Below are 11045 nucleotides of genomic sequence, written 5' to 3' on the forward strand. Positions count from 1 at the left end.
TCCAGAGTTCGGCCGCTGCGTCGAGGTTCCCTCTGTCACCCACTGTCCCTTTGGGGTGGCATGACTTCATGCACCGCTCCACGTCCAACACCTCAAGGTGCCCCAGGAGCCGGGCACCAAAACGGCTCCATTGGGGCTGAAATCTCACTCTGGTCTTCTCCCCCTGGGAGAATTTCCCATTTGGCTGTGGTGACTGCACCATGTCCTCTTCTCCCTGTGACACCCAGCCCGTTCCCACGGCCCCGTGGCCTCCCTGCTTCCACCAAGGATATACTGGGGATAGCAGCCAGGGACTGGAGCATCACCGGGTGCAGGGCACCCAGCCCCATGTGTGCTGAGCATCATACCTCATCCTTCCTTGATCACATGGCACCAGTTCCCCATGCTGAGCTCATAAGAGGGACTGAACCACGGCTGTCCCCTCTTAATTCCTCACTGCAAAGCAAAACCAACACGCAGTGCATTTTCTGTGCACCTCATGCCAAAGCACACACGTGCACCAGGAAGGCTGCGTGGTGCTGGGACTGTCAGAGCCATGCCCCCCCAAGGGAGCACTGCAGGTACAGCATGTTGATTTTAGTCTGGTTTCCAAATAAACCAGGTGCATGCACCACCCTGCTCACCTCTGCCTTTGCCCATCCCACCCTCTGTGATTTCATCCCCACGTTTACAGAGCCGTTCCCACTCAGAATCCTTCCACTGAGTGCCAGCAGCTCAGCCCTTACAAGACATCAGAGACTCCCCTGTCTATCGGCTTGCAGCACACTTCACCTGCATCCTCATCCCGTCGCCACCCAATTTCCTTCCAGAATCCCACAGCCACTCGACACGACAGCCCACAGGGACGCCGGACGCCTGGATCCCTCACAATCCGCGTGGCTGTGCCCCCTGGCAGCATCCCACCCACCACATCGCTGCTTTGCTCCGGTAACGCGGTGACATCAGTGCGGCTTCCTGCCTGCCGGCAGCACCCGCCCCAGGCCCCACAGCCCCGTGCCGTGGGGCAGCGAGCCCCAGGGCCCCGCTTGTGCCCTGCAGCATGGAGTCAGTGGCTCTGTACAACTTCCAGACGACGGAGAAGGATGAGCTGCCCTTCCAGAAAGGGGACACCCTGAAGGTACAGGGGGACAGAGGTTGGGGAGGGACGGCGTTTGTACACGGAGTGCTTTTGTTGCAGTTGTTTGTCACCTGTTTGGGGCTTTCTCTGGAGGAGAAGTTGCTGTTTTTGATGAGTTTGGGGTGCAGAGCAGCATCACAACAGTAGAAGGTACCAGCTGTCCGTGCCACGGGACACATCCCCGGTGAGGTCCTGGCTGGGGCATGGCACGAGGCCACCCTGGCCATTGGGGCATCAGTGGCACCATGCTTTTCTTTGGGGCTGAAACCTGTTTTTCCCCTGCTCCGCAGCTACAGGAACCCATCGGTAGGACCATGAGCCCAAACCCCCATCTGGGCACAACATTCAGAAAGGACTCAGCTGCCACCTTGGCACCCCCAAAGCCTCAGGGAGCCTCAAAACACCCCCAGGACCCACAGCCCTGCACTGGGGTCACGGGCACCCTGCCCCACTGCTTGCTCCTCTCCGTGGGGCTGATACATTCTGTGGCACCCCACCAGCAACTTGGGGGGGCCGAGGGCACGGGGAGCAATGCACAGCCCCGGCTCTGTCTCTCCGGTGTGTTTTCCCCCGCAGCCCCGGGGTTTCAGATCCTGTTTGTACAGCTGTGCAGCAGCCCCAGGGCCCTTGCGTGGGAGGCTGGAAACTGGTGTTATGCGGAAATGGGTGTCACAGCCCTCCTGCTCGCAGCGGGACCGTCCTCCTACGCTGCCACTGCCCCAGGGGATGCTGCCGCTGGCTGCAGCCAGGCCCCCTGTGGGTATGGGTTTTACCACTTTCCTTGGCTGGGGGCTCAAGGGGATGCTGGGAACCTCTGTGGTGAGCCAATCCTCAACATGGAGTGAGCAGTGAAATGTGCTGCCTTCACCAGAACCCCGTTTCCCCAGATTTTGTGGGTAGTTGGGACGGCTACATAGGGGCAGTGGAGGGCCATGGGGATGGCAGCCGGGCTGATGCTTCCCTGCTACTCTCCTGCCCCAGATACTCAACATGGAAGATGACCAGAACTGGTACAAGGCTGAGCTGTATGGCTGCGAGGGCTTTGTCCCCAAAAACTACATCAAAGTCAAACCCCACCCGTAAGTACCAGCCCTGCCCCATGGTGTCCCCTGCCAGCACCGGGCAGTGACCCAACCCCATGTCCTGGTGCCCAAACAGCTGCTGAAAGCCCTGAACATGGGGAAACTGAGGCACAGAGTGTCAGGGTGACAATGCCAGGCACTGCCAGGTCCTTCTGCCATTGTCACTGAAGGCAGTGGGAGGCAGAAGGGAACCCACATATCCTGGGCACACAGAAATCCATCCCTGCACCATGTTGCCTACTGTATAAATGATAATTTATAGGGAACAACAAAGAATTATGGGATTACAGTTGCATTAGACACAATCCCATTAGTGTATTATTAAAGCCTGGCATAATCCATCCTCAGTTTGAAGCTGTGTTTTACGTACCATCATCCCCGGGTAAATCACATTTTAATGCCATAGCAAAATCTGCTTGGAGCTGTGGCTGTGGGGTGCTGGGGCAGAGCTTCTTTGGCTCAGCTCTGTGCTAAAGCTGGGGTTGGGCATAACCACAGTAGGTTCAGCAGGTAGCAGTGGGTCTCCCCGATGCTCGGTGTTCGTAAAGTTGTGGTATTTGCACTGGCAGTGACCTCATTTTGATGCCTCCATCCCCACACATTGGGTTTCCTGCTCTGCACCAAGCACCCATGGGCTGTTTCCGTATTGGGCTGCGAGTCACGGGGGGGAAGCAGGGGACGAGGCACCGTGCTGGCGAACAGGATGCGGTCACGGCTGCTGGTGATGCTGCACAAACACCTTTGCAGGAGACTGTGCTTGCGCAGCGGGCACTCACCTTGAGATCACATCAAAGGGGCAAAATGCTGGGGGTGGGTTCAGGCCCGACGGGGACCCCACTCCCACGGGGTTCCTCTCGGTGTCTCCGTCCCGCGGGGTGGGGACGTGGCGCGGGGTGCTTGGGGCTGAGCGGTGCCCCTGGCAGGTGGTACGCGGGGAGGATCTCTCGGCACGTGGCGGAGGAGCTGCTCCTCAAGCGCAGATACGTGGGAGCCTTCCTGATCCGCGAGAGCGAGAGCGCGCCGGGGGAGTTCTCCATCTCCGTCAAGTGAGTGCAGCCCAGGGGACACGTTTCCGTGAGCATTCCTGAAGACCAGCTCTACAGCATCCTGGTGCCCCGGGGCCGATGGTTTCGGCATCAGAGCCAGGGCTGTGTGAAGGTGTGCCAAGAGGCAGAGCCTCCCCCAGGGCTCTCGCCCCATTGCTGCCCCTTCCCCGCCCAGAGCCAGCATGCGGAGCCGGCCCAAGGCCAGCCAGGCACTTTCTCACATTGCTAATCTCTAATTAAGCATTTAAGGAGGTTCTTGCCCATAATGAAAGGGAGCAACCTCTGCCCTGAGTCACCAGCAGGGCCACATCCCTGCCCCTTCCCCGGGGCCCTGGAGGCAGTGGGGACATGCAACAGACCCATGGCCCCACTGTGCCACCACCAGGAGCACACCAAGGTGGGAAGCCAGCCTGCTCTGCTCTCCTGGGTCTGGGGGGATCTTGTGGCTCACTGGCACCCAAACCTACAGCCCATAGCTCTCCTACCTGCCCTTTGTGGGTGTATGGATCCCAGTGCCACTGTCACCTCTGGCTGGCTAGAGTAGGATCCTGGCTTCGCACACAGTGCTGGAAAGGATTTGAGATCCATCAATAACATCCATCCATGCTCTGTCTGCAGCTACGGGCAGCACGTCCAGCACTTCAAGGTGCTCCGTGAGCGCAACGGCAAATATTTCCTCTGGGAGGAGAAGTTCAACTCCCTCAATGAGCTGGTGGACTTCTACAGGACCACCACCATCGCCAAGAAGCAGCAGATCTTCCTTCGGGATGACGAACAGAGCCCAGAGGTAACCATGGGACCATGGGATGGCATCAAGAAGGGCTCTATCCTGCACCCCAGGATCTTCCTTGCCCCTGGGGGCCCCACAGATTTCCCCAGACAGGATTTCCTTTGTTCCTAGCCCCACTGCATGGGTCTTTGCAGTGTCCCCACCACCCACTGCAGAGCTGCTGGGGAATACAGGATCCTCTCCCTACTCTTGACGCCTCTGCTTTGGGTTTCCCTGCAGGTGAAGAGACCCAAATTCGTGCAAGCCCAATTCGACTTCTCTGCTCATGACAGCTCCCAGCTGCCCTTCTACCGCGGGGACATCATTGAGGTGCTGGACTGCCCCGACCCCAACTGGTGGCAGGGAAAGATCTATGGACGCATCGGCTTCTTCCCCCGCAATTACGTCCACCCCATCCGCAAGTGAGCCGCCCCGCGCCCCCCCCCATCCCCACGCTTTCCCCATGGGCTGCAGATGCCATCTGTGGATGCTGTGCAGAGCCTGCCCCACTTCCAGCACCAACAAATACCCATATGTGAAGAAGCAGACGGCTGTGTGACGTTGAGAGGTATCCAAACTTCTGTGGGGTCACGATGGGTGGCAGCTCCTGGCCAGAACTCCTCCAGCCCCAGCTCCAGGAAGGCTGCAGTCAGCTGGGACATGGCTGGGCTCAGGGATGCTGTGGAGCAGTGCTGGGGTATGGGTTGCTGGAAGGGCTGCTCAGGAGGAATTCAGTCCTGCTGGTGCCATTTGTAGCTGCAAATTGTGGCTTTTTTGGTTTTTTTTTTTATTATTATTTTTTTCTAGAGTTAGTAAAGTGTGTTGGGATTAAACTTTCCTGTGTGGCTGCAGCATTTCCACCCATGCCATGGCCTTCATCTGGGGCCGTGCTTCACCTGCTCTGCCCCCCTCAGCCTCCCCTGTGCTCACCCCAAAGGCTCACAGTCCCCACCATTGTCCCCCTCTCTCACAGTCCCCCAGGACACAGTCAGATCTGCAGCCCTGAGAACACACAGCTCATTGCACCAATGGCTTTAAGCTTCCACTATCCCTAACTTGACCAAAAATAATCACCTAAATCCCCATTTCTCCACCTATTCCTCTCTTCCTAGGGGCTGACAGGAGGCTAGGCAAAGTAAGCATAGCAGAAAATATTGATACACAGCAGGACAATGGCGTTGATGCTGCAGACCCGGCTCCAGAAAGGGGACTCAGTGGTGTCTCTCAGGGCTGGGAGTCCTTCAGTTGCCTGCTGGCTACTCAGGGCAGCTGAGCAGGAGCCTGGCAGAGACAAACAGTGATTGTGGAGACAGGAGACCATGGGGAAACCGAGGCACTGGGCATCCGTGTTGCAGGGATGATACACACAGGCAAAGAACCAGGGATACCCCTGTGCTGGGCACCACTCACCATCCGGGCATCTCTGTGACATGCCATCCATGAAGTGCTGGGGAGGCTCCTGGGAAAGGCTCCACCAGGTGTGATTCCGCAGCTGGAAATGGGATGAGATTCAGTAGAAAAACACCCCCGAGCTGAGCCCCCTCCACAGGGACTCCCCTTTGGCTGAGCTCAGGGTGCACCTCAGGAGACAGCGATGTCTCCAAACAAGCAGCTATGGGGCGCAGGGTCCAGGGTGCCCACATGTTCTGCTCACCCTGTCTGAGGGTGGTGGGGGAGTCATCAGGCTGCCCCCCACCACGACAGCCCCCGTGATGGCACACAGCAGAGCAGCGAAGTGCAGGTAGTGCAGGTCAGCCAGCAGCCAGGGCCGCCTGTCGGGGACCCCGCAGAAGGGTGTGGGGTGTGCCAGCTCCAGCCCCATCCTGGCCAGCCCCAGCACCAGCCCTGCCATCAGGCCCCAGAAGGCTCCCTGCAAAGCAAACGGCAGAAGGGGGCAGCTGGAAGGGGACGGCCACGCCAGCAGGAGACAAACCCCACAGAGGGAACCACCCCCTTGGACAGTCCATGAAGAGGGATGGGCAGCCCCAGGGTCTTGGCATAGCACTGTGAACCCCGGCCAGCCCAAACCCATCCCCAGTGGCACTCACTCCCAGGGGATGCCCCCTGCCAGCCCCGCCATGCTTGGTGGCCACGTGTGGCAGCACCTGCATCCTCCTTCTCCTCCTCCTCCTCCTCCTCCTCCCCCCATCCAGCCACAAGAAACACCACCGTGGGGCTTGTGCGTGTTCCTTTTGCATATCCACATGGCCAGTGGGCACGGTGGGCATGGGCCAGCAGTTGAGTGATCTTAGAGGTCTTTTCCAATTTGAATGATTCTACATTTCCTCTCCCACCTCTCCAGCGCTCCATCCTCATTCCTCCCTCTTGACCCCACCCGAAATCCAGTGGGCAGGGCTGTGTTTCTGTTCTCACCTGCTCATTAGCACGGGGCCAGAAGACCCCCAGGATGAAGACAGCAGTGACAGGAGGAGCCAGGTAGCTGGTGACAGCCTGGATGTAGATGTAGAGCTGCCCGCCGCCGGAGCTCTGCAGGATGGGGATCCACACCACGCTGAGGGCCACCAGCAGCACCGTCACCACCCTGTGAGCAGCAGTGCATGGTGACACTGTCCCACCTGCGCTGCACGGCACTGTTGCTGTCCCATGGCACGGGCTGGGGCCCAGCAATGCTGCAGGTGGGCATTACCCTGAGGGCAGCAGGAGGATGCCCAGCGCAGGGACACCCCCAGGGCTGGGCAGGATGTTCCTGCCCCGTGTGGTTTCTCACCTGTCGCAGTGGCAGACATCATGATGTGCAGTCTGGGCTCAGTTCAGACGTGCCTGGGGCTGAGGTTGTTTCATGTCACCGCGCTCTTGGAGCCCTCCCCAACTAACTCCCTCCCTGCCCACCGGCTGCAGCCAGAGAAGGGTATCGCCACCTGGGCACGATCCCATCGGGGCTGACCCCAAGCCATGGCTCTGAGCCTTGCACATCCCCTAGGCTCTTATGGAAATGTCATCTCAAAGGCAGAGCCACAACCTGCAGTCCCCGTCTCACCAAACCTGCACAAGGTGCAGTAATTACAGCAGTGCCAGCTCCATCCTGGAGCACTGGGGGCTGCTGATTGGCACCTTGTGGGGAAACACTATGAAAAGCCCCAGGTGCAAATTTTGGCTCTGCAGTTGATGCTCTCATCACCTTCACACCCTTGAGATGTCCCCAGGTGTCCCCATCCTCACCCCGATCCCAAAACAGGAGGCATTGCCAAACCCCATTTTTCGGGCTCAGTCTGAGCATGGACAGTACAGATCCCAGAAGCACAGAGCTGTCAGCTCAGCAGCGATGGAGGCAGCCAGGAGCTGGTACCCAGTGCAGGGGAGCTGCTCAGCACTGCCGTATTTATAGCTCAGTGCTGCATGTTGACAGCGGGCAGCTTCGCAGAATTACCCAAATCTCCATCTGCTCATTTCGAAAAGCAGAAGTACTTTAAAAAGAGAAAAAGCAAGCAAGAAAGAAAAAGCCATGAAAGCACCTCCCCAGGCACAGCTGCCCTCTGGTGCCGCCTGCCTGGTTCTATGGAAAGAGAAAGCACAAAGTGCGTGCCCTGACACATGGGGCAGGAGAAAAACCCCCCAGTGGGGGTGGCCCTATGGCACTGCTGATGCTGGGAGGGCATGGGACAGATGTGGGACGTGGGGCTGGCACAGAGTGAAAAACACCAGCGGGGATTTCCAGTGTGGTGACACTGCCATGGTGTGAGGAGAAATCCCCAGATCCAGGGAATCGGGAGCACTTCCCACCCCCTCGAGCAGCACCACATGGGGGGATGCTCCAGCCCATGGATCTGGGCAGCACCGGGGCCCTACGGAGAGACCCTCTGAGCTCAACATTGGCCTTGGGAATGGGCAGCACTACCCCACACCCCTAAGACACTTGTGGGAGCAGGGTGAAGGTTTCCCGTCAGGATCCCAATACTTTTGCCCTGTACCTACAGCACGAGTGTGTGTTCTGGAGATGCTCCAGACAAGGGCAAGCAAACCCCTCACTCACAGAACTGAATGGGGCACAGCCCACGTGCAGGTGCCATAGGGAGAGGTTGGGGATGGGAACCATCCTATGTCCCCACGCTGGTCCTTGCAGCTCCACCAGCACTTTTTCCTTCCTGTGACTTTCCTCCTATGCTATGCACCCAGCTGGCACCCAGCTATCTCCTCAGTACCCATGGAAAGCTATTGCCAAGCTTCTCTGGAAGCATGGGTGCTGTTTACAGATGTGCCCATCCCAGTGTTGTTGTTTAGCCTGGGAAAACAGTTGAAGAAACATGGAGCAATCCCAAGCCCCCCTGTGGAGACACATGTCACCTCCGTCCCTGTCCCCACGTGCCACCCCATAGCTGCTGACTCAGCACAGCTGTAGGGCTGCACACATTGCCCCCCTGCACTACTTTATCACCTGTAATCAATTGCAGCAGCAATTCCTGCCCCAGGCAGGCAAAGACCCATCCACCACCCTCCCAAAAGCACTCCTGTATTATTATAGCCATTTTTCTAGGCACAGCATCCAGTTCCTGCACCTATCTGGACGGCAGTGCTGCTGCAGATAGATCAACACCCATCATCTTCCCACCCCCAGCAACAGAGGGTGCCAAAAATCACCCTCCTGCAATCACCCAGACCAGCAGGGCCGGCAGAGCCTCCTTGCAGCCTCAGCCCAGCCCAGCCAGAGCCCTGACCCAGATTTCCTCCCTGTCATTGTCCCTATAGCACAGCACCGTGCGGAGCCATGCTCCAGAGCTGAGTGTGCCGCCCCAGGCACAGCACAGCACCACAGCACCAGACTGGGGGCCAGCACTCACCACCCCTGGGGCACACACTGGGGCTGTGCCACCCTCTGCCCCATAGAGACGTGGGGCAGCAGCCCAGCCCACTCCCTTGAGCTTGTTTGGAGGGCACAGCTCAGCCCCTCCAAAACGCTTCATGAGGCTCCATCTTCATTTCCAGCGCTTTCATCCATAAAACACTCCAAGGGGTTTGTTTTCTTTCTGCAACCACAGCACTTTGCAGCTGGGCTGAGCTCCCAGACTCCAAAGGAGATCAAAGAGGGCTGGGCTGGCCCTGCTGCTCTCCCAGAAACCCTCGTTGTCCCCGAAACACTCGCTTCCTACCTGCCCACCATGAGCAGCTCGCGCTCACTGGCCCTTGGCCTCATCCTCCTCCAGATGTCCATGGTGAAGAGAGTACTGCTGCTGTTGAAGATGGAGGTGAGGGAGGACATGAGCGCGGCCATCATCACTGCAATCATCAGACCCCGCAGCCCTGGGGAGGAGATCGTCAGGCTGTGGCTGAGGACAGCAGGATGGGTGTCCCCCAACGTCCCAGAGGAAACACATCCTGCTCAGCACGTCCACAGGTTGGGTTTTGGGAATGCCCCCAGTGTCCTAGAGGAAACACATCCCAATCTGCGTGTCCATAGGTTGGGATTTGTAGACACCTAGCAGTCTCAGAGGACAACCCACAGCCCCCAGTCTCACTTCTGGGGGTCACTGGGGAGGGGGCTGCATGGCCCAAAGCTCCCTAAACAACCCTATGATGGCCAAGGACACCAACAGCCACAAACACAGCAGGACCCAGCTGCAAACAGCACAACCTTACCGCTGGGCATCAGCTCCACCACCAGCTTGGGGTAGGCGATGTTGGAGCAGCCCACTGCAGCCCCACACACACGGGTGCACTCCTCGGGGTCCACGCAGGCCACAGCATCTGGGGGACAGAGGCAGGGGAAGGTCCTGGAGTGAGTCTGCATCCTCCAGCATCACCCAACCTCCCCAAGTGCCATCCCTGGGTTGGATCTCACATCTCAAAGCCCTGACCACCCTAAATCCCACAACAGGCCCCCAGGGTGACCCCAGAGCCCTGCTGGGACCTGGGGGCAAATGATTTTGTACACCATTGGGGCCATCACCTCTGCACCCACTGCTCCCCACGATGCACCTGGCAGCACTTTAGGACAGTCAACGCCCAATTACTTATGCGTCTCGATGGGTGCTGAGCCCTTTTTTATTGTTAGGCTCATAAAATATTGAAATGGATGGAAATTAATGGCAAGTATAAATATTTATGTCCAGGGTGGCTCTCATCTTGGCATCCTCACCCCGAGCACCTGGGGTGCTCGGGACCGGCGTGGGCACCCCTATGCACAGCTGGAGACATAGGGAGGGCAAGAAATGATGCAGCACAAAGGATTTCCCATAGGGTATGTGCACTCCTTCTGTCCCCACTGTTCTTCTTTGGAGTGCAGACTCCACAGTCCCCACCATGCACTGGAATGTGCACCAAAAGCCCTGCAAAAGAAGAAGGACCTGGATTCCCTTGGCTTTGCAACACCTAGCACAGCACAAAGCAGGCTGGGCACAGCAGGAGTGGGGCTGGCAGCTGCCTTTCCACCTTTCCCTGGGGGTAAGAGACAGCGCCAGGGCTCTGAGTAACGCTGCCATCACAGCTCTGTGCCTCAGTTTCCCCTTCTCCAAAGCACCACGTTGAGCGTGGCTCCATGCAAATACCCACAGACCTGTAAGGCTGGAGGATGCTCCTGAGGGCACAGCAGTGTCTGGATGCTGCACCCCAACTGAACACCCCTTGGTGCACCCCAGCAGAACTCGGGCAGCAGAGCCCAGCAGAGCCCAGCGTCACACCCTGCTGCATCATTAGGCCTTCAGTTGGAGATGGGAAATTAATTAGGAACTTGTAATTAATGCTTCCCACTGTGGCCAGGAGAAGCCTGGTGCAGGCTGTAGGGCTGCGGCGGTGCTGGGGATGGTGAAGCTGGGATACGGAATGGCTCTGCCTGGCCAGGGGAATGGGGACATGGGGACAGTGGGGACTGATGTGTTCAGCCACAGTGACCCCTCCCTGCAAGTGGCAGACAGTTAAAGTCTGCGGGCTCTTTTCCTGCAGGGGGGAAAGCAAAGGAGCAAGCTGGCATGCAGGAAAAATATATCAAGTGTGCACCCAAATAACAAAATCATCTACCCCTGAGCTCAGCACAATGCTGTCAGTAAAGAGATTTAAAGAAGAGAGGAGGAAGAGCACAG

The 11045-nt window shown here is 58.1% G+C and overlaps 2 protein-coding genes across 2 annotated transcripts in view; one reads left to right on the forward strand and one right to left on the reverse strand.

Annotated features, from left to right (window-relative positions):
- Nucleotides 1-971: 971 nt before the first annotated feature.
- LOC122165080 (GRB2 related adaptor protein) lies at nucleotides 972-4837 on the forward strand. The gene is made up of 5 exons (XM_042827720.1): nucleotides 972-1117; nucleotides 2099-2196; nucleotides 3123-3245; nucleotides 3864-4032; nucleotides 4255-4837. Exons 1-5 carry the CDS (start codon nucleotides 1040-1042, stop codon nucleotides 4438-4440), a joined length of 654 nt encoding a protein of 217 aa, XP_042683654.1. The 5' UTR covers nucleotides 972-1039; the 3' UTR covers nucleotides 4441-4837.
- Nucleotides 4838-4964: 127 nt separating this feature from the next.
- SLC5A10 (solute carrier family 5 member 10) overlaps nucleotides 4965-11045 on the reverse strand; it is a 28429-nt gene continuing 22348 nt past the window's right edge. The window contains exons 9-14 of the mRNA XM_042827719.1: nucleotides 9607-9714; nucleotides 9120-9270; nucleotides 6388-6556; nucleotides 5669-5884; nucleotides 5425-5506; nucleotides 4965-5295 (exon numbers count right to left, since the gene is read on the reverse strand). Coding sequence (XP_042683653.1) covers nucleotides 5141-5295; nucleotides 5425-5506; nucleotides 5669-5884; nucleotides 6388-6556; nucleotides 9120-9270; nucleotides 9607-9714 — 881 coding nt within the window. The 3' untranslated portion in view covers nucleotides 4965-5140. The remainder of the gene's footprint in view (nucleotides 5296-5424; nucleotides 5507-5668; nucleotides 5885-6387; nucleotides 6557-9119; nucleotides 9271-9606; nucleotides 9715-11045) is intronic.

The sequence above is a fragment of the Centrocercus urophasianus genome, unplaced genomic scaffold, assembly GCF_019232065.1.
Source record: "Centrocercus urophasianus isolate 14NV4802_14NV808 unplaced genomic scaffold, USGS_Curo_1.0 seq_29, whole genome shotgun sequence".
Taxonomy (NCBI): domain Eukaryota; kingdom Metazoa; phylum Chordata; class Aves; order Galliformes; family Phasianidae; genus Centrocercus; species Centrocercus urophasianus.

Excerpts from the sequence above, each read along its gene's own strand:
- LOC122165080 (XM_042827720.1), top strand. The coding sequence starts at position 1,040 with ATGGAGTCAGTGGCTCTGTACAACTTCCAGACGACGGAGAAGGATGAG. Across the intron at positions 1,118-2,098 it reads AGAAAGGGGACACCCTGAAG|ATACTCAACATGGAAGATGA; the intron begins GTACAGGGGGAC and ends CTCCTGCCCCAG. Across the intron at positions 3,246-3,863 it reads GAGTTCTCCATCTCCGTCAA|CTACGGGCAGCACGTCCAGC; the intron begins GTGAGTGCAGCC and ends CTCTGTCTGCAG.